This window comes from Plasmodium malariae (assembly GCF_900090045.1).
Source record: "Plasmodium malariae genome assembly, chromosome: 9".
Classification (NCBI taxonomy): domain Eukaryota; phylum Apicomplexa; class Aconoidasida; order Haemosporida; family Plasmodiidae; genus Plasmodium; species Plasmodium malariae.
The window spans coordinates 1622941-1646875 of NC_041783.1; the positions used below are offsets into that span (position 1 = coordinate 1622941).

A 23935-nucleotide genomic window follows, 5' to 3' on the forward strand; every position below is an offset into this window, starting at 1 on the left:
TAATAACAAAATAAAATAGTAATTATTGTTTGTCACAAAAAGTGTAATTCAAAATGGTGTACAACATGTACTCGTGTGTTCGTGTTCGTGTTCGTGTTCGTGTTTGTGTTTGTGTTCGTGTTTGTGTTCGTGTTTGTGTTCGTGTTTGTGTTTGTGTTTGTGTTTGTGTTTGTGTTTGTGTTTGTGTGTATACGCTTGTATTTGTATTTGTACTTGTTTTTGTGCTTGTGCATGTTCTTGAGTGTGTATATACGGTACGGGTATAATATACACGCCTCAACGTTTTACATAACACAAAAAAATTTTGAATTTTTTTTTCCCCTCCATACTGCAAAAATAGGAGTAATATAAGGTAGCCTCTTTTATTTTCTCTCCCCTTTTTTTACTGGAAATGTAAAAAGCAGTTTTTGCTAGTGCATATATATATGCTGCTCCATCTTGTGCTTACAAACGTATCATATATAATTTGAGCACTCTGGTGAATAAGCACTACGGTTCAGGCTTTTCTTTCCCTCATTATTTCATGTTAAACATACTTTCCACAGATTTTAAATTTAATCTTATAGTAACATTTAAACAGATTAATTCATTTAATAAATACCTCAAAACGTATGGAATATAAATAATTTTACATGAAACTTTACAAGATTTGCAGATTGCCAATTTAGCATCTCCGCCAATATGTCGACCTTTGGATATCTGACCATTAGAATTAAATTGCATAATAGGAGATAAGATTAATCCACATTTTGGACAAACAAAACATTCGTGTCCATCCGAATTCAACAAAAATCTTTCATTAATTAAAAAACTGCATCCATGTGATATTAATCCATCTCTTTCCATTTCCCCTAATCTGATACCTCCATGTTTTTTTTTTCCTTTTACAGGTTGATGTGTTAAATGACATACGGGTCCAGTTCGCCTTACTTGAGCTTTGTCAAATGCCATATGCCTTAATCTTTGATAATATATTACTCCAAAAAAGATGTGCGCTTGCAGTGGTATTCCATAAATACCACTATACAGTAGTTCTGTTCCATAGTAGTCATACCCCTTGTTCAATAGCAGCTTTGCAAAGTAATCTATTTTTTCGTCATATGCCACCCGCGAGTTGTTACCACTACTTCTACCATCACGCCTACTACTGTTGCTGTTGCTGTTATTATTTATTTTATTTTTTTTCTGTTCATAATTATTTTCTGCACTAATATCCTCCGTTTCATCTTGTGAACTGTTTTTCTCTTCCCCCCCTAGTTCTCCCCTTTCTTCCTTTTTTTTTTTTTTTTTTTTTTTTTTTTTTCATCCCAGATATTTTGGTCAGATAAATTTTCCGCAGAACTTTCATCATGTGCCCCAGCTAGCCAATTTTTTTCTTCCGATTTTTCTACGACGCCTTTTACCTCTTTTTCTTCCTCTTTTTTTTTTTTTTCCAGAAATCCCTTAACACCGCAATTATCGATCCACTCATTATTAAAACTTCTTTGTTGTGGGTACTTCCTAAACGGAGTAGCATCAATTCTTTTTCCATAAATGGAAGCGGCTTTTCCACAAATACTTTCTATAAGCATACCAACAGTCATACGTGATGGGATACCATGTGGATTAAAAATAACATCTGGTACAATTCCGCTCTCTGAAAAAGGCATATCTTCATGTGGAAATAATCTAGAGACGACTCCTTTTTGACCATGCCTTGAAGCAAATTTATCTCCTACTAAAGGTGGTCTTGTTGTTCGTAATCGTACAACAGCAACCTGACCAGACTTATAATTTGAGTTACTTACAAAGTCCACAAAATACTCACCGGAACTCTTAAACATTTCATATGTCGTTATTTCATTTTTTCTATTAATGTAAGAATAGAATGCATCTCCTTCTGAAATTTTCTGTGCAACAAAGGGTAAACCGTCCTTGTTTAACATTTTCCCCTTCTGTTCGTAGGTGTAGTTAGTATTGACAGCCTTAGCGCTATTATTATTATTAATATTATTATTCTTAGCTTCGACACTATTACTGCTTGGGTTGTTACCGTTGGTATTGCTGCTTAAGTATCTGATGTTATTACCCAACTGCAACTGTGCTGCTTCCCCCTCCTTTTGCAAATCTATTAATTCTGTTTTGTATATATGGGTCCTAAAAATACCCCTCTCTGCACTTCCCTTATTTATTATTAGAGCGTCCTCCATATCATACCCTGTGTAGGATAAAATAGCTACTACTGCATTTGTTCCACTTGGGTAGTTATCTACTCCATATAACTCATAGTCCCTCGTAACTACTAAAGGTAGTTGAGGAGTTATCATTCGATATATTTTATTTGTAACTGTATACAACATGTTTAAGCTTTGTATTCCCATAGTCTGTTTCAACATTTGACATTGATATATATTACGAGGACTCTGATTGTGATCAGAAAAAGGAGTTAATGATGCTAAGAAAGACAAAAAAGATGTCTCTTTTAATTCCATATATTCAAACTTTTGTGGAATTTGTTCATATATATCTATATTCATATTTTCATCACTATCTATATACGTTGTTGATGATATATTATCTCCGTTTCGTTCTGAACTAACATCCGAATCGTTGCTTGTTGTTTCGTAATCCGAGCTGCTAACGTAAAAGGCGCCCCTCCCACTACCATGGCTACAACTACCACCACGGCTACTGCTATGAGTACTGCTACTACCGCTTCTAGTGCTGCTACTCCTATCACGCGCTTTATCGTCCAAAACGGCTAATAACTCCTTATTTACCCTTGAGCTGTCCAATTGGCGCACCCGTTGTTCATTGCCTTCTTCTAACGTCTTTCTATTAGATGCAGAAATTCTCTTTTTATTATTATAAAACAGATATTGCTGTTTTAGGGTTAACTTCTTATAACCACATTTTCTGGAGTTAACTAATTTCTCTTTTCTTTTTAGCAGCTTTCTTGATAAATTATTTCTTTTGATGTCTTCATAATTAATGGCAATGGATACATAAGGTTGATATGAAGGAGATATAAATTCAATGCATTTAATTTTCAAATTATATAATGGTCTAATAAGTCTTCCTGTATGTGTATTAATATTTATAGCATTCATCAATGTTGATTCATTTAAATATGCATTTATTTCGAAATAGGATTTCATATTATATAAATTATGATTTTTGGCATATTTTAATTTATATATAGTTCTCTTAAAATCATCTTGTCTAATATAAGTAATAGGAACTGAATCAACAATAATAGGAATAGTTTGTTCTTCATATATAGTTTGTATTCCACTTGTATCATCTAAATTTACATCAATACCTATTTTTTTTAAATACAATTTTATATAAAATTTATGTGGTTCGTTAGATGCCAAATTATGAACATAACAATATTGAGTTAAATGATTCAATAAACCACAAGGAGTACCATCAGGTGTATGAACAGGACATATAAATCCCCATGACTCACCTAATAATCTTCTTGGACTTAAAACTTTCACATCTTGAAAAAACGTGCCTCTATGTATGGATCTAAAATTTGTTATTAACCTTAAATTATTAATTTCATCTGCTAAAACAACCCATCCACTAGTTTGTTGATACGGTATTTTATCGGATATAATATTTCCAGTCTTAAAAAAATATAATATACACTTACCTATATCTGTTAAATGCCTTACACAATCTAAAAACATTGCATTATCATTAAACAATTCTTTTAAATAGTTATTAACACCTGTAAATAATTTCTCTTTCTCGCTGATAAATATCAATTTCAGTTTTTTCAACGAATCGTTTCTCTGGCCGAAGTTTTCCACACTTTCTGTAGGGAAGGGAAAAAGAGAGAAATATTTGTCATGTACAGGTGCTCACTTATATAACATATGAGACGTAAAGAGATAGAAGCACATAACAATGGAAGCACATAGCAATGGAAGCACATAACAATGGAAGCACATAATAATAGAAGCATATAACAATAGAGACATATAACCAGGTAACAGACAAACCGCTAACAGCCTAACCGCACATAATCATACATTGAAATGCAAACCAACGCTCTTACGTGCACGTAAATTAGCAAACGGAGGTACTTCCACTCGCGCGTAGGCACTCAAACGTATGTGCAAATTACCTTGCTGGGTCAGGAACGCTTCCCCCCTATCGGAATAATTATTTCCCAGTGGAATCTGATTTAAATGGCCTTCACTAATTTCATTTTTTACCATTTCAGTGTATCTATAATATATATTTTTTACAATTCCTTTAAAAGTTTCGTATCTTTTTTCTAAATGTTTATAAAATGATCTACTATAATGATGATAAAAACGACAAAGACAAACTATTATTTGTTCTTTCATTATATTTGACAGTAAATTACTGCATGTCGTAACTCCTTGGCTCTCTAATGAATCCCTGTTAATTGGTGATATTAATTTGAATTTACTTAAAACTAATGTTTTAAACATAACACAAACCGTTTCAAATTTTTCTGAGTTATTTAGTATATGGGGTAATATACAATACTTTAAAATATTTTTGCCTTTTTTTTCAAACGTAACTGAATTGATCTTAAATAATCCTCTTTTCATATAACAAGTTTTCCCAAGAAAACTAACATTGTACTTATCAAATATTTCTTTTTCATTAATATCATTTTTTAAAAATATAGAATTTACATATTCCTCTATGTATCTCTTTGCATTTTCATTCTGAACGCCTATTTTGAGTTTATTAAATATATAGCATTTTTTTTTTATAGGACTTAAAAGTATTAGTAATATATGAAATGGGATTGAGGATGGCGTATTTTGATATCTAAAACAAAAAACAACAGAATTATATCTCGAGTATGTTAAAAAATTTGTCATATTCGAGTTATCACTTAATAAACAATTAATATGAACAATTCTGTCAGTACCAAGAAGTATAGTATTATACTTTCCATTAATTACGAATCGAATAATTTTCAAACGCCCTGATATAATAAAAACCCCTCCTAATAAATTTTCATCTTCTCCTTTTTTCACTAATTCTTTTTTACTTAAATTATTTAAATTGCATATATTCGATAAAACCATTATAGGCATATTACCAACACTAGCTGTATAACTCACTATTTCATCTTTATATTGTTTATTAATTTTTATTAAAATTTCTCCTTCATATGTTCTATTAGATAATTTACATAAATAGGGATAATCATTTCTTGATTCCCCACTTTCACTTTTTATTACTGGATTTTTTACTTTTATTTCACTTATGTAAAATTTTACTGTATCATATGCTTTTTTATTAATATCCATTTTTGTATACATATTGACCTGAGGTGAAAACTCCAATACTGGTAATGTATCTGGCATATTTTTTACATAAACATTTATAAAAGAATTAAAATCATCAATATGAGATTGAAGTAAAAATTTTGTAAAAATGTTGTAACTTCCATTAATTATTTTATGAACTTTTAATTTCATATGTGGATATAAAGACTCTATAATTTTTACATGTAACTTTATTTCTTCCTCTGTAATTTTTAAATTAAATTTTTTTAAACTATCTTTCTCTTCCTTATTTTCACTTATACTCATTAATTTATTGCTACCGTTGTTACTTTTATTCCCAATATGACTGCTTATTTTTTTATCCCCATTTTGACTCCTAAAGGTAAATGTATTTTGTATCATCTTTAGTTAGTATACACCTCTATCTTTTAAATGTTTTAATATGAGTTCCCTTTGTCGTGGGGCTCCCACGCTCCCGTTTCTTCTTTTTTGTGTTTATAGAACTACGAATGCACGGCGCGTCGCAAGAAAGTATCAAGCGTGCCGGCATATATATATACTTGAGTGCATATTATATACATACAAGCATATATTTACATATATACATACACATACATATAATACATACACATACATATAATATATACACATACATATAATATATACACATACATATAATATATATACATACATATAATATATATACATACATATAATATATATACATACATATAATATATACACATACATATAATATATAATACAGTATCTTATCTCTTTTCAAAATGCAGTTTTTGAGTAATAGCTCCCTTATAGCGTCTTCACAGGGGCGAAATACATTACAACAAAAACGCTGCTGCACTTGCCATAAAAAATTTCTAAATATGGTGGATGTAAAAATAATTTATATGAATAAAACAATATTTATGTATAAGGATGTCCTCATGGAATATCTTTTTTCAAATCAGCTACAAGCACAGTTGTAATATAAAGCAACGTTATATAAGAAGGGGAAATTTTGGAGCAGAAAAAATATGATGAAATTGTTGCTAATGGGAAGAAAGTATGTAACATATTCATATATACATATAGTGTATGCATACGTACATATAAACGTATTCAAACGTGCAAGTAATATATACAAAAATGCAATAATTAGCTCCAACTTAATACTATATTCGTTCAGTGAACAAACAAAAGATGTAGGACCACGAAATTTCAAATCGACAAAATTGCTTTTAAATGAATAAAATATTTATAATAAAGAGGTTGATAAATAGAATATGTTAAAAATCAATTTAATTAAAAGCGTTAAAAACAAAAAAAAAGTATATCTTTTTTCCTTTTTTTTTTTTTTTTTTTTTTTAATCTCAATTTGAGAAATATTTTAAATGTATTATTGAATTCGAAGAGGCACGAAAGTAAAAATTATTTCCTATTCATTTTAGGATAACAACATTTATTTATTTATTCCATTTTATTTTACCGTGGTTTTCCGATTTTTTTTTTTTTTTTTTGAAAACTTGTGATTTTTAATATTTTTGTTCTCCATACATATTACATGCATACGTAATATATATATTTATAAATGCGCATGATGCGTACAGTAATTAATCAAAAGTATTTTTATATTTTGTGCAATACGTGTACCTACTGATAATAAGTGTACGCATTTACGTATACATAAACATATATACATATAAATATACATATATTATATACATATATATATATTTATATGCTAATACGTGGCTTTTTTTAATTTTGATATTTTTTTTTTCTCTCAAATGGCAAGTACACATATATTTGAGCAAATAGATATGAATATATGATTTTTAAATATATTTCTATTCTCCATTTTATTTTAGTATTTCTGGTTTGGTTAATTTTTTTTATTAAATTACATTTTTTTTCCCGTACATATAAAATATAATTATATATATATATATGTACATTTATGTACATTTTGCTATTTAACATGAATTTTTATCTTGGGTTATAATATATTTCATTTTGTTCATGTGGATTCACATTTTTACATTTATTTATTAACATGTATGCATTTGATGTTCGTATTTTTTGTTGCCGCTTCGTATATTTTATAACCTGTTCGTATATTTTATGACATGTTCATATTTTTTTATGACCTGTTCATATTTATTTATGGTCTGTTCATATTTATTTATGGCCTGTTCATATTTATTTATGACCTGTTCATATTTATTTATGACCTTTTCGTATTTTTTATGACCATTTCGTATTTTTTATGACCATTTCGTATTTTTTATGACCTTATATTTTTATGATTTCGTATTTTTTATGACCATTTCGTATTTTTATGACCATTTCGTATTTTTTATGACCATTTCGTATTTTTTATGACCATTTCGTATTTTTTATGACCATTTCGTATTTTTTATGACCATTTCGTATTTTTTATGACCTGTTCATATTTATTTAAGTATTTATTCATGATATGCGCATACCCGCATTCACACACAAACTAAAATTCTTTCACAAATCGTTGATGGTTGATATTCAGTTTTGGTCATGTTTAGATTTATTTACACGAACTTTTATTAGATTTGAATGCATACTAAAATTTATTCGAACGCGTATATAGTATTATTTTCCAAAAGATGACTGTGTTAAGTGCAGCTATAAGCACAAAAAGCAAAATTTTGGTTTCTCGGCAGTTTCAGAATATTAGTAAGTGTGATTTGGACTCGTTGACTATTCCCTTTTATAATTTAATCGAAAGAGAAAGAAGTGATCACACGTATATAGAAACTGATAAGGTACGATATGTGTACCAACCGTTGGATAGCATATATATTTTTTTAATAACAAATATAAACTCGAATATTATAGAAGATTTAGAAATAATAAAAGTGTTAAGTCAGATTATACAAGATATATGTCAAGGAAATATAAATGAGAGTACAATTTTAAAAAAATGTTTTACGATAATTTTTTATATTGATGAATTAATTAAAAATGGAGTAAGAGAAATTGTAAATACGAATCAAATAAAAACATATATTGAAATGGAATCACATGAAGAAAAATTACAAACGATAATAAGAGAGAATAAAGAAAAAGAAGAAAAAGAAAGAAGGAAATTTATTGCTTCGAAATTAGAAAAAAATAGACAAAAACAAAATAAAGGTAGTACTAATAGTTTTATTTCAAATGATATTATTAGTGCACTAGAATATAATACTAGTATTATAGACAATTTTATATATAAAAATGAAGAGCCAGATATTATGGATGAAAGTTTCGGTACGCATAAAGGTATGCAGTTAGCTAACAAGAGAGATAATCATATAAGAATATTAGATGTAGTAGAGAATAATAAAATAGAAACTAAACCTACAATAAATGTTAATTCTCTTTTTGATAAATCAATTAATATAATAATAACAGAAAATATTATATGTACCTTAAGTTCTGAAGGAACTTTATGTGATTTAGATATTCAAGGTATTTTCAATTTGCAAATAAATAATCATAAATATTCTAAGGTAATAGTAGAATTAGAAAATGAGTATTTAGATAAAGCAAAAATACATCCTATATTAGACAAAAATAAATATAATTCTAACGTATTAGAGTTAAAGGATAAAGGAAAAAATTTTAGAACTAATACTATATACCCGTTATTAAAATGGAAAATAAATTATTTAAACGATTCTTATATTCCTCTTAACATAAGTTGTTGGCCATGTGAAGACAGTGAAAGTACATTACTAAATTTAGAAATTGAAAACAAAATGAAAAATATTGATGAAGTTATATATGACCTGAATGTCAATTTAATGTGTCCATCATCGAACAAACCGCAAATTATTAGTAAAGATAAAGGAGTTATTGAACATGATGGTCTTTTATTATCTTGGAAAGTTGGTACATTAAAAAATAATCAAAACTGTCAAATAGAAATATCTATTCAGTCCAAACCAGAAAGTGTTTTCCCCTTTTCTGTGGAAGCCAAATCGAATATGTTATCCCATAAATTGAATGTTTTAAAAGTTTATGATGAAGATACAAAAGAAGATGTAGAATATGAAGTTAAGAAGAATATCACATATCTTTTTACTATTAATAAGTAGACGAGTATTATCATGAAAGAAAAAAAAAAAAAAACGAGGATTGTATTATTTCACGACAGTGCTTCATTTTAGATAATATTTTCAAAATCAGATGTGTGAAATCGCCATTTTGTTCTGTCGTATATGAAGTATAGTTTTAATCTACCGAAAAAAAAAAAAAGGATAAAATAAAATAACAAAATATTAACATGTCAAAACAACCAAATGAGTACTCGTTTGAACGTAAAGAAAAGGAGTTAACATTAGCAATCGATTTTTAACTGGAAAATAATTTTTTTTTCAATTTTGGTAGTTAAATTGGGATATGGGGGCTGGAGGGCTTTGTTTTTATAAGGTATCTCGTCTGCTGTCGCTGTAACTCTCTCTCATTTTTTCTTTTTCTTTATCTTTATCCTTTTATTTTTATTTTATTTTTTGGGTCTCTTTTTTTCAAGTGCGCATGGGGAACCATGTATATTTCCCATTAATGCATTTTTCTAATATGAACTTAAAAATGTAGAAAAAAAAAAAAAAAGGCAAATGGCACGCGCATATAGAATTAATAAAATCTATAAGTTAAAAGTGTAGTAGCATTTTGAAATGGTAGCATGGATATGGGACGTAACGCAAAATTGTGCTTTGTGCACTGCGTGTATATATATATATATATATATATATATATATAATCTTGCGCGTAAACACGTGCATATCTATTTTTTGAACGGAAGTTGAAGAACAATTTAATTTATGTTATGCCACGTTATTTCCACTTTTGTATATACTGTACACGTTAATTATTCCACTGTGAAGAAGCTTTTTTTTTCTTTTCCTCACATACATCATTTTCTATTTTTTTTCGTAGTTTACAAATTTATGTATGCGTTAATGTAACTTCGTGTGATGAAAACTGCATCAGAAGAATATGCCGCATTATCTATATAATAATATATATATATTTAGACAATACTGAATTGTGTTAAAAACATCGAATTTATTATAAGTTTGCTTGTTAACATATGAAATTTAAGCATAGCAAATTTTTAAAGAAAAAGGAAAAGAAAAAATAAGAAAAGACTACTTTCTCGACCAATATACTAAAAAAAAAAAAAAAAAGAACGACATATTATATATACATTTTTCCAAGATCCAGTACAGTATGAGAACCATTTTACGCGCTGAAAAAGTCAGTTTTTTTGAATCAATACATGATTAATTATAACAAGGACACAGTTACTTAGTTCTTAAAGGTAATTACAAAATTTTGGTAGACATGTTAAGGAACACATGTGTATATGTGCATATATTGGAGCTCCTCTCGTTTCAGGCTTAATATAAAAGTTATATTTCTGTTCTTTAGACATATAAAAAAAAAAAAAAAAAAAAAAGAAAATCCGTAGCATTACTATATGACAGTTAAGCGAATAGGATATATGCGGCATTTTACCCCATTAAAAATGGCCATTTGTGTAGGTCCATTAAATATATTTGCGTATTTATGAATATATGATGTTTTTTTTTTTTTTTTTTTTTTTTATTCTTCCGATCATATTTCAAAAGATTGTCTGTAAAATGAAAAATGAAATAATTGAAATAATTTATATATCTTAAATAATTTTTATAAGAATAAAGTGTAAAAAGGGGCTATTTGTCTTCACATTGATGCTACTTAGATAAGAGGGAAGGATAAAAAAAAAAAAAAAGAAGAAAAGTAAAATAAAATAAAGCAAAAATAAAATAAAGCAAAAATAAAATAAAGCAAAAGTAAAATAAAGCAAAAGTAAAATAAAGCAAAAGTAAAATAAAGCAAAAATAAAATAAAGCAAAAGTAAAATAATGTAAAAGCAAAAAAAAAATAAAAGTAAAAAAAAGCAAATGCAAAAAACAGCTATATTATACGATCGCTAAATAACAAGTCGTAACAAAAGCAGAAATGTTTGCCTAGATTAATATTGCTCCTGAGTTTGATAGAGCCAAATTTAATGTGTCAAAAGGTACATAAGGGATTTTTATATAAAGACTGTGTTTTGTATGTCGGTGAATACGTTGTGTCTGATGATACGGCAGATGAAATAATTGTAGATAACACTAAAGATGAATTAGGTAAAAAGAAAAACGACATAGGGGGTGAAATTACAAAAGAGCAATGGGAGGAAACAAAAGTATATAGACTGAATAAAAAGAAAGAAGAAAACAAAAAGGAGAAGAGGGGGAAAAATGATAATAAGGAAAAAAACGAAAAAAGAGACGAAGAAAAGGACGATATAGTTGTCCACAAAAATGAAGATAATAATGAATGCAATATTTATAGTGATAATAAGCGCAATAATTACAGGGATGACCACAAAAATGAAGATGAAAAAGGAAGAAGGATAATTTTGGAGGGACCCGGAAAATATATCAAACAGAACGAAATTTTCGTTGGTAATTTTGAAAAAAATGAATACAGGAAAGGGATATGGGTTAAGTACAGAAATATACATAATTTATTTTTCTACATGAATATATACGATATGATGCTAAAAGAAAACCGAGTGCATGAAAAACATCAAAAAAAAAAAATAGACATGGACAATTTTAAAAATTTGTTATATGTACCTTTAAAAGAGGTTAACATATACATAGGGGAGTTTGATAACAATATGTTTAACGGATTTTCATTCTATTATTTTTACCCTTTCTTATATATTGGTTATTTTGTCAATAATTTAATGAACGGTTATGGCTATATGTTTTATATTGCTTCTGTAAAGGAAGAAAAGGACAGAATGGAAAAAAAAAAGGAAAAAAAAGAAAACATTTTTGCTACTTATAGCTTGTTCGATTTCTTATTCGTAAATGGGACGAAAAATGAAAAAGGAATAACAAGAGTGGTAGACACAAAATGGTCCGAGGAGCTCGTAAAAAAGGAAGGCGGATTAACGGTGGATATAGATGTTGACGTTGATACGACTGTCGATAATGCTGTTGTTAATGCTGTTGATGTGGTAGGGGAAGGAAAAAATGGGAAGCAAAAATTACAAAACGGTAAAAATAAAAATAGCGCTCATAAAACATTGAAGCCGAAAGAGAAGGATAATATCAAGGATAAACTATTATTCAGGACCTATGAGAAAATAGAAAAAATGATTAAAGAGAAAAATGAGTTAAGAAAAAAGATTCGAGAAGAGATGAACGGAAAAAGCAGCTCTATCAATTTAATAGACAAAATCGAAAAAAATATTTTTAAAAATTTTAAATTGCAAATTAAAAAAGATAACAAAATAAAAAGGATAAAAAAATTTTTAAATGAAAATGAAAAGGTAAATATATTCGACATTTTCAAATATATATCTTATGATAATTTATTTTTTAAAGGGTATTTTTATAACAACCATTTTTCATCAAACACCAACGAACAGGAGATATACAAAACGATTTTTCTTGAATTGTATAAAGATAGTATCATTAAAAAAATAGAAGTAATTAAAAGAAATGTAATAAATGGAGTATCTGATGACGATTTGCTTATAAGTAATCAGAATGCCTTATACATTTTAGAAAAACGAAAAAGGAGTATTGAGGGAGATGAGTATGCCACTAAAGAGGATGGGAAAAGTGTGTTCGCTGATAACGCGCAAGGTGAGGGCAAAATTGGGACGCAAAGTGGGGGAAAACTCAATGCAAAGGAAAATGCAAAAGATGTAAATGAAGGCACGAAGGAGGGAATACAAAATGAAAATTTTAAACAAGAATATTTTAAGGATATCATAGACTTTAACTTGCTTAAAAATATTTTCGAATCAACATCACACAGCAATATCAACTATTCTGTTGAGGTAGTTACGGACAAAGAATTTCTAAAATACAAAATAAAATGTAACGAGTTAATAAAAAAAATGGATGAAGGAAGGGAAAATTGTCTGGATAAAGTTAATTTAAATTTAAACGGATACTACCAATTAGTCGTTTTAAATTTCAAGTGCAAAGACGAAACATCATTTAATTTAAATATAAACAAATGTAATATTCAAAATATACACAAAATAAAAATGTTTTTTATCTCTTCCGATAAGTCATCAATAATTAAATATAATGCATTTCATCTGCATTATATATTTGTGTACATTAGAAGCGCAGAAAAAAAAGGCAAAAATAAACTGAAAAAAATTAAAAAATAGAAAATAAAAAATGTAAAATTAGCACCTTAAGCATAAACTCTTTCTTTATGTTTCTCCATCAGCTTAAACTTCTTTTTATGCTTCCCTTTTTTTTTTTTTTTTTTTTTTTTCTAATTCCTTATATTTAAGTGGTATTGAGTGTATGCTTTGTTCGTATAAGAAAAAAACAAGAAAAAAAAAATTTTTTAAATATTGAACCATAAACAATAAATGATCAATAAACATTGAGCAATAGTATAGTAGTAATAATCATAAACTTTTAATAATAAAAGGATGCGTAAAAAAAAAAAAAAAAAAAATGCAGAGAAGGCAGATAATAAAAAAGGTTAAAAGCTGGAAACCCTCGAAAAATTAAATTAATACCAAATAATTTTTTAGGCATTATATGCTACAAAATTAAGATAGTAATATCTATTTTGATTATGCAGAAATAGGCGAACCGGCACCACTCCGTATATAACAGATATAAATTTATGTGTGTATATATATATATAGATAGATATAGATATATATAAGCATATATAAATATCGTATATGTATATACATTAATATATGTGCCCTTATAATAATATTTATATATATATATAGAATAATTTATATTTGTTTCTTTATTTAATGAATTATATGTTTATTCTTTTGTTTAATTTCCCCCGACCACCCCTCACTATTTACATTTCTTTCGCACATTAAATAAGCCCAAGGACACAATATTAAAATGCAAAGAACAAATTTTAACGTTTTTTCAGAAGAATTCTACGATAGACAAAATGTATTATCTGTTAGTGCAAAAAGAAAAAATAAAGCAGAAACTACACAGCATGTAGGATACGAGGAATATACATGTGTGTAGTAATATACACGTAGTCAGATGGATATATATTTATTTTCCCATTTTTTCAATGTTTTTCCATTTTTTCCCATAATTTTGCATTTCTTCCCAATTATTTCTCATTATTTCTCGTTTCTTCCTCATTATTTACATCTTTCTTTTTATTTTATTTTCCCATATTTCTGAACGATTTAAGGCGTTAAATAACTTATTAATATGCTCTCTCATTGTTGGTTCGTGTTTCGTCAAACTTCCTCAATTAAAAAAAATTATTTCAAACAAAAACGCAGCTGGTCTTTCAATTATATCATTCTATTTAGAGGTACTATTTTTTTTAATAACTACATAAGTTTATTTATGTGTGTTTATGCGAACAGTATTTTGTTTGTGCAAACAATTAGGGAGTTACTGCAAAAGGAAAGATGAATAATTGTTTATGAGAAGAGACACACGAAACAGTTACTTATGCATATAATAAAATAGTACTACAAATTTTAGAATAATATAATAATAATTAATTGCCTTTCATTTTATTTCCAGATAATAGTATCCACTTCTTTAATAGCCTTTTCCATAAAAAAAAAAATAAACTATAAATTGTACCTTGACATTATTTTGATAAGTTAAAAAATTACATATACTTATATGTATGTGTGTGTGTATGCTTTTATGTATATATGTACGTATGGACGCATATGCATATGCATTTTTGTATGTATGTTTGCCTTATGTAGGTTCGCCGAGAGAGTGAAAACTAGGGCGAAACGAAAGAAAGACAATTTAGGCTTTAATTTCTGTGCAATTTTTTTTTTTTTTTTTTTTTTTTTTTTTCACTTATGCCCTTTTCTGTAGACGTGCAGAATCTTTTAATAGTCTACTTTATGTGGAAGTACAACAATAAATATTCAAAATATAAGAAAGCATTCAAAATTTCATTTTATGTGCTTTTTAATTTGTACTTGCTTTTCGCCTTGCCTGACGTATTGGTCCCTCTTCTTGGAATTACCTCTGCTCCATTAAGTTATTCGCTAAAAAGGGAAAATAAGAGAGAAACGATTAAAAGATATGAACGAGTGGACAAACGAATGAACGATGAATATCCTTTTTGCATACGCTTCCCAACAATCTCTGCTTTTTCGAAATAACCGTAAATGCACATTTTCATTTTTTTCAGGGTGCCTTTCAAAAATACCCCAAATTTACCTAAATCACAAAAATAAAAATACAAGGAACTTATCATTTACATCTTGTGTTTTAGTCTTTTGTGGAAATCTTGCGAAAATATTTACTATCCTTTTTAACATAGATAATATAATTTATATAGTATGCAACCATAAGACGAAATTAGACAAATAAAAGAACAGATATTATGTGCACATACGTACATACGTGCTTACGTACATACATATATATATGTGTATGTTAATACCCACGTATAGCATAATAGAAATGAAAAAAGTCGAAAAATATTGTGCATACTTTTTAATAAATCAAAATAGACTTTGAAAATTACGTATTTTGGTGATATATTGCTTATATATTTATGCTCTTCATTTTTTAGTAGACTGCACTAACAATGGAGGGCAGTTCATTTTTACTACTATTATTATATTCGTTATCTTCATTATTTTATTTTCTAAGGTCAACTGTGGTTTTGTTTCTTTTTTAAATATTATCATTTTGCTGCAAGTAAAATCATCGAGCGAAAAATTGGACCTTATCGATATATTTTTTTTCGTTCTTTTCGTTCTTTTCGTTCTTTTCGTTCTTTTCGTTCTTTTCGTTCTTTTCCTCATTTTTATATTTTTTGTCCTTATGGCCTCTAATCCGTTTTTTCCCACATTTTCCCTTCCAATGTAATCTCCTCATTTTTTTCTTCGATTTTTTTAGATCTTTTATTACTGGAACAATACGAAGAAAGTACTAGCTCAAGCTGAGAAGAAAAATTTATGAATAAATATTTTTTTGTTTTTTGCTTTTTTCTTCTCTTCTTTTTTTAATTTTTTTACATTTTTCCTTTTTTGTTGTTCTGTTCTGTTCTGTTCTGTTGATTTTTTTTTTTTTTTTTTTTTTTTGTTACCTATAATCCCATTATCCCAGCTAAGTAAATTCCTTTAACATTCATTTTAGCATTTTTACAAAAAATAGTATGTAAATGTGTTAAATCAGGAGAGGGAAACAGACGAATAGGTACTTGATAAAGTGCAAGAAGTCTTTCCGCCATGCTGGTTGTACGTATATACATAAGTATATATGTATATGTGTATGTTTATGTGTTTATGTATGTATGTATGCACTTATGCATATATGTATGGATATTTCCACGTACTTGGAATTATCCCCCAGAGCTCTGTTCATTAATGTGAAGTTTATTCCTTGTTCATATTTTTTTTTTTTTTTTTGTATAAACCCTATGTACAATGTTATGTTAAAAAAGTAGACAATAGATTATAGAAAATGTGTGCCTCATAAGAATAAAAAATTACTTACAATCATATGAAAAAAAAGAAAATAATTGGATTTCTTCCGTTTTTATCCTGCTAAATTCCACAAAACTGTACACTATATAAACGCTGAATAATGCTCAGGTAAATGTTCTTAGCTAATGTTGGATCGTTTATAAATCTATTCCTTAGTAATAAAGAAAAAAAAAAGAAAAGAAAAATGCACGTTAAAAAGTTATTCTAATAAAGAGGTTATAGCCTCGTTCAAAAATAATTAAATGAAAAAAGGGCCTATTAATATATATATATATATATATATATATATAGTGTGTAAAAACTTATCTCATTAGGATAATTTTATTTACGAACTGTTTTATCAAGTCGTGCAGAATAAAACAAAAATTATACTGAAATGGGAATAAATTACGTACATTTGGTACTCGGGAGAAATATGGCGTTTAAAACTTTTAGAAGCCCTCCTTAGTGATTGTCTGCCTATCTGTATGTATATGCATTTATATGTATACGTATTCATATGTATACGTATTCATATGTATACGTATTCATATGTATACATATGTATATGTAAATATATTCATATACATATATACATATGAACATATATGTGCCAGCTAGCTATTAACAAAGAGTGGGAGAATATACTCAGCTTTCATAGTACGCGCTTTTTATTTGTTTCCAGTTAATGATATATATATATATATATATATACATGTGGGGAATGTTTTTTCCCCTTTTCACTCTTATGATGTGTACAATCAACCAAATATGTCTAAAAAATACCGCTTCAAATTATGAAAAATATTTAGTGCTTTTATTGCACTCTAATGTATGATGTAGAGCTTATCAATTATTTGAGCAATTAATTATAAGCAACGCGCTCTATATAACGAACGTTTTAATAGAACGTTTTAACAGAACATTTTAATAGAACTTTTTACACAATACGGAAATATCTACGAATAAAAATTTTCCAAAATTTTATATTTTTTATATTGTTTGTGTATGCTTCTCGTAGGTTTATATTCGTATGAACAAAGGTATTCAAAAAAAAAAAAAAAAAATAATAATAATAAAAAATAACAAATAACAAAAAAAAAATAAAGCATAAAAACATAGCCTAAAAATAATGCATAAACATATAGCTTAAAATTAAAGCGCAAAAATAAAGAATAAAAATAAGGCACAAAATTAAAGAATAAAAATAAAGCACAAAATTAAAGAATAAAAATAGAGAATAAAAATAAAGAATAAAAATAAAGAGTAAAAATAAAGAATAAAAATAAAGAATAAAAATAAAGAATAAAAAATAAAATAATATTTAGCATAAATATAACAAAATAAAATAATTTTTAATTTATTAAAAAATCACATAGGAATGCGTAAAATTGTAACAAAACATTTATTTCTTCATTACACACATATATATATATATATATATATATATATGCGTAACGCAGGCAAATCGTTAAAGAAAAAACATATACATATTGCACATTAATATGCATATATACACATATAGGAGTCATTAATGACTATAATATATTTTAAAAAAAAAAGGAATATGCAAAAGGTTAGTTATAAAACAAATGACACAGTAAAATATTGCTATTTTTCAAATAACAATTTTTACTTACAAAGTTTTCAAAATTTAAAAATTCCCCTTGGTGCGTCTTCATTCCCACGTTGATTGTGCCATATTTCAAAGTTCACTTTTTTTTTTTTTTTTTTTTTTTCCCCTATATTTTCCTTTTCTTTCCCTTCCTTTCCTTTGGTATTTTTTCCTCTCCTCTCCCCCTCACTTGGGTTCACTTCAATTTAAGGATAACAACGGACATATCATCGAAAAATTTTCTCCTACGATCACGGGGCATATTAACGATGTTTTTTATACTTAAACCCGCATGTACTGCACATTTTTTCAGAACTCTTCTAATAATTTCCTTGGAAGCTTTTTCAACTGAAAATTCATTTTGCTTAATAGTATCATATAATTCATAATCACTTAAAAAGTCAGAAACTCCATCTGACATAAGAACAATATATTCATCATCAGGATTTCTCTTAATTTTTATAACTTCTGGAAAAGCAGTAATATATGAAAAAGAATGTGGTTCATTAACAACAAATCTATTCTTTTTAAAATCAAAAGCAAATATTTTATGTTTTAAATAAAAATCGCCAAAACTTCTTGTACATTGTAATCGACCTTTAACATAACAGCGACCAACATCATTATGTAAAAAATCTAAATGATCTTTTGTTAAATTTATAACCTGACTAACTTTTGTATTCCCAATCTTCCTATGCTTCTTACACATTATAACATCATCTTCATTTGGATGTTCTAATGTTAATCTTATTCTTTCACTTAATTCACTAGCATTATGAATATTATTTAATTTTACCACTTTATCCTTTGTAATTAATAAACCTTTTGAGTCCCCTATATTACTTACATAATAATTTTCTTTGTCTATTAATACTGTTAAAGAACATGAACCAGTTCTTGTAAATCTTACATTACTATCAAAAAAAAAATCTTCTGCACTCTTTAAAATGTCTTTATCTAAAAGAACATGAGCTTCTTCTAAACTTAAAACAATATCACTTGGTGATAAAACATTATTATTACTTTTTCTTAATTTTTGTAATAATTGTTTTTTTATGTAAAAACCTAACCATCTTTTCGCAGTATCTGAAATTATATGTCCACCATGACCATCCATCACTCCAGCAAATATGAAACCACCATTTCCAAAATTGTTCTTGTCATTAAATATTGATTCTTTTTCTAAATGGATGCTAGAATGATCCTTTTCTTTCTTCATATATTCCTCCTGAAACGTTCCCGACGTACTTGCATTACTACTTCCGTTTTTGGTATCTTTGTTCATATCCAATTGTAACATGCTTACATTACCTTCTCCTCCTGTACCTTCGTTTCCCCGCGTTTCCCACGTATCTGTAGCTGCTTCTCCTTCTCCTACATTTTCATTTACCTGCATTTCCCCTATATTTGTAGCTACTTCTCCTTCTCCTGCATTTTCATTCTCCTGCGTTTCTAACGTGCCCTCTATTTTTTCTCCCCCTTCTGTACTTTCGTTAGTCGACGTGCCCCATGTATCTGTAGCTGTTTCTCCTCCTTGCGTACTTTCGTTAGTTGACGTATCCCCTATATTTGTAGCTACTTCTCCTTCTCCTGCATTTTCATTTGCCTGCGATTCTAACGTGCCCTCTATTTTTTCTCCCCCTTCTGTACTTTCGTTAGTTGACGTATCCCATGTATCTGTAGCTACTTCTCCTTCTCCTGCATTTTCATTCGCCTGCGATTCTAACGTGCCCTCTATTTTTTCTCCCCCTTCTGTACTTTCGTTAGTTGACGTGCTCCATGCATCTGTAGCTACTTCTCCTCCTTGCGTACTTTCGTTAGTTGACGTATCCCATGTATCTGTAGCTGCTTCTCCTCCTTTCGTACTTTCGTTAGTCGACGTATCCCATGTATCTGTAGCTACTTCTCCTCCTTGTGTACTTTCGTTAGTTGACGTGCCCCATGTATCTGTAGCTGCTTCTCCCCCTTTTATATTTTCACTAGTTTGCGTTTCTGATCTATCCACTATTTTGTCTCCCCATTCTACATTTTCACTAGCCTCAGTTTCTGACATGCCCTCTATTTTTTCTCCCTCTTGTTTATTTTCACTCTCCTTAGTTTCTAACATATCTGTAACTGCTTCTCCTACTTGTGTATTTTCGCTAATCTTCGTTTCCCATGTGTTTGTAGGTTCTCCATTATTTTCGCTGGTTTTCGTTTCCCATGTGGTTGTAGCTTCTTCTCCTTCTTTATTTTCGCTAGTGAGCGTTCCTGACGTTCCTGCAATTGCTTCTCCTGATACTGTACCTTCGTTAGTTTGCGTTACCCATGAGTTCTTAGTTTGATCTGATTCTTTCATAGACTCATCTACACCTTTACTATATTTGCCTTCTTCTTTCCCTTGGTCATAATGCTTATTTATTTCTTTATCTACAGTTTTCTCTTTCATTCCTTTTAAATAATCTGATGCTTGTACAACTGCTTGAGCAACTGCTTGAACTACTCTACTATCTAATGCGCCATTTAATGTTCCGTTTGTTTTCCCGCTTGCTTTTCCTCCTGCTTTTCCACTTGCTGTTCCACTTGCAGTTCCGTATGATGAGCCATAAGCTGTGTTATTTGATGTTCCGTATAATGGGTCCAGTTGTGCGATATCTGCTATGTTACTTGTTTTGTTATTTGTTGTATTATTTGCTGTTCCGTATAATGGGTCAAACAGTGCCATATCTACTATGTTATTTGCTGTGTTGTTTGCTGTGCTATTTGTTGTGCTATTTGTTGTGCTATTTGATTTGTTAACTGATGTGTTATTTGATGTTTCGTACGATGAGTCAAATAGTTTGCTATTTGTAGCATAATTTTCTGTGTTCCTTACTTTTTCGTATGGTGAGCCAAATATTAGATCATCTTCTGTTCCATAAGGTAAGCCATATACTCCACTGTTTATTCCATAATAATATGTACCACCGTTAGTTGCATTTCTAAATATATCATCAATTACGTGTGCAGGTGGGACCAAATAATTTTCTATTATGTTTTTTTCAAAATTCTTAACAAACTCCATATCATCTGTATCTGTTATATCTTTAGGATTAACATATGGTTTGAAATTATTATCAGTTATATCTAATTTATATACAAAACATCTATCTTCTATTGGGGTATTCGATGCAAATTGCATCATACTAATTTTCTCATTATTATGTAAAAAAAAATCATTTTGATATTCCTCCAAATTTTCATATTTCAACTGATAACTAAATGAAGAAAAATAGTTCTCCCTGATATCATTATCATCAACATGTTCGTTACCTGTGCTGGTAGATCCAAGGTAATCGAAATGTTCATTATATCCTGATGATACTGATTCATTACATGAGACAGAATTACTATCAAATAATACTGCTAATACGGTAACAACTAAAAATATTAAAAAAAATTTCTTCCACAGTTTTTTTTGAACTAAATTTGAAATGCTACTTAAGATTTTCATCCTCATCTCCTTCATTTTGATATGCTTTTTCATATTTATATTCATCTTTATTTTTCCTTTACTACCATTATTCAGTATGTGTACATATATATATATATATATATATATATATATATATGTACGTTTATTTTTTTTCCCCTTCTAATATCTAATTTTATATTAAAATAAACACAAAAGAAATTTTTTTTTTTTTTTTAATATTATTCTTTAAAATAAAAGTTCTATCTAAATACTACCACATTATAAGATAGTTATTAGGGCGAAAATATATTTTTAAAAAACAAAAAATTAAATAAAAATGAAAAAAAATGACATAAAAGTTAAAGGAAAATTACCACAAAGTTGAAGCAAATAAACACGAATATGCACAAATCAATAAAACGTAAAATTATACACGTACATATTTATATTTATATTTATATATATATATATATATGCAAGCAAACACACGTACATACATAAACATATGCATGCATACGTAATCCAAAACATAGAGCAACAGTAGTAAAAGATGTTTTAACTTTTCATACCACATATAAGTACACATTAAATTTTACACCATTTTTTTTTTTTTTTTTTTGTACTAGAAATATTGCATGCCATAAGTATCGATATGCAGTACAAAAATATAACAAAAATCATAGAAATAAAGTTATCACTGCTTCACACACATTCATGCAAGGGATAAAAAAGAAAAGAAATTACAATGATGATGATAATAAAACGACAAAAAAAAAGGAAAAAAAAAAAAAATCATAAAAAAATAAACAAATAAAAAACTAAACAAATAAAAAACTAAACAAATAAAAAAATAAACAAAATAAATTAAAACATAATAAAATAAAATACGATGAAGTAAAATAGAATAAAATAAAATAAATACGTGTTTTAAAAATAATGCTTTTTTTTTTTTTTTTTTTAATAATATATTTTTAATTATTACGAGAAACATTTAATAGTTTTTAAAAATTAATGAATGGGATTACAAAAAGTTGAAGTAATTTTTTATTAAATATGTAACAGTTTTCAAACATCCTTTTTTCATTTCAAGTTTAAGATGTTTATATAATATTCGGCAAAAATGAAAAAAAATAGAACTTCGGATTTTAATGGGGTTGATTAAATGTCGATTTGCTAGTAATCTAAAAATACAATTATACGTACATGCATTTTTTGTAAGTTCATATACATACATACATACTTACATACATACATACTTACATACAAACTTACATACATATATATATGTATTTATACATAGATTATTATTTAAAGCATAACAGTTTTTTATATATATATTATACTATATACGTGCATATTTTTTTCTCCTTTTATTTTTCAATTTTTAAAATATGAACAACAAAAAAAAATATATATACATATATATATTATATGTATATATATACATATATATACATAATATATATAACTAAACGGCAATTAGTAGTACAATGCCATGCAAAATTTAACAATTTAAAAGGTATAACTCTTCAGATAAAATTTGTATCTATGTAAAATACATAATAATATGTATCCATTTTTTTATAATTCATTGCATTAAAAAAAATATATATATAATAAACATGCCGATGTTATTGTGCTGCCTGCATACGTATATATACTTATAAATGGAAATAATGCCAACATAAGGTTGTGAAGAATAACTAGGACATATCAAAGAAGCATAATTCGTTTTACATAACTTCTGGAAATAAAGAGAAAAAAAAAAAAAAAAAAATTATGAACAGTTAATAATTTATAATAAAAATATTATTATAAAATAAGTCACTCCAACTAATAAAAATTATGAAAAAAAAGGAAAACTTGTTTTCTTTTTTTTACCAAGCTTTTATTTGGTTTAAAAAAAATTATATCTTATATACATATTTAAATGTATAATTGTACATTTGAACTAGCGTGTTATCTTTCAAAATTGAAACATTAATATATGGTAAATACATTCTTGCCGTATGGTAATAACAATAAAAAAAAAATTCAAGAATATTAAAGTAAATATTTTATCATTTTAATTATTAAGATAA

The 23935-nt window shown here is 27.6% G+C and overlaps 5 protein-coding genes across 5 annotated transcripts; 3 read left to right on the plus strand and 2 right to left on the minus strand.

Annotated features, from left to right (window-relative positions):
• Positions 1-516: 516 nt before the first annotated feature.
• RPA2 (DNA-directed RNA polymerase I subunit RPA2, putative) lies at positions 517-5669 on the minus strand (the record flags this gene model as incomplete). The annotated part of the gene is made up of 3 exons (XM_029005142.1): positions 517-1226; positions 1343-3805; positions 4118-5669. The coding sequence occupies 3 exons, from the start codon at positions 5667-5669 to the stop codon at positions 517-519; spliced, it is 4725 nt and encodes a 1574-aa protein (XP_028861761.1).
• Positions 5670-7906: 2237 nt separating this feature from the next.
• Positions 7907-9382, plus strand: PmUG01_09044000 (coatomer subunit delta, putative; the record flags this gene model as incomplete). The annotated part of the gene is made up of 1 exon (XM_029005143.1): positions 7907-9382. The coding sequence occupies one exon, from the start codon at positions 7907-7909 to the stop codon at positions 9380-9382; it is 1476 nt and encodes a 491-aa protein (XP_028861762.1).
• A 1958-nt stretch (positions 9383-11340) lies between these two features.
• On the plus strand, positions 11341-13518 carry PmUG01_09044100 (conserved Plasmodium protein, unknown function; the record flags this gene model as incomplete). Its single annotated transcript, XM_029005145.1, has 1 exon — positions 11341-13518. The coding sequence occupies one exon, from the start codon at positions 11341-11343 to the stop codon at positions 13516-13518; it is 2178 nt and encodes a 725-aa protein (XP_028861763.1).
• Positions 13519-14233: 715 nt separating this feature from the next.
• On the plus strand, positions 14234-15703 carry PmUG01_09044200 (conserved Plasmodium protein, unknown function; the record flags this gene model as incomplete). The annotated part of the gene is made up of 5 exons (XM_029005146.1): positions 14234-14296; positions 14544-14669; positions 14888-14969; positions 15200-15367; positions 15522-15703. 5 exons carry the CDS (start codon positions 14234-14236, stop codon positions 15701-15703), a joined length of 621 nt encoding a protein of 206 aa, XP_028861764.1.
• A 2914-nt stretch (positions 15704-18617) lies between these two features.
• Positions 18618-21926, minus strand: PPM8 (protein phosphatase PPM8, putative; the record flags this gene model as incomplete). The annotated part of the gene is made up of 1 exon (XM_029005147.1): positions 18618-21926. One exon carries the CDS (start codon positions 21924-21926, stop codon positions 18618-18620), a length of 3309 nt encoding a protein of 1102 aa, XP_028861765.1.
• Positions 21927-23935: the final 2009 nt, after the last annotated feature.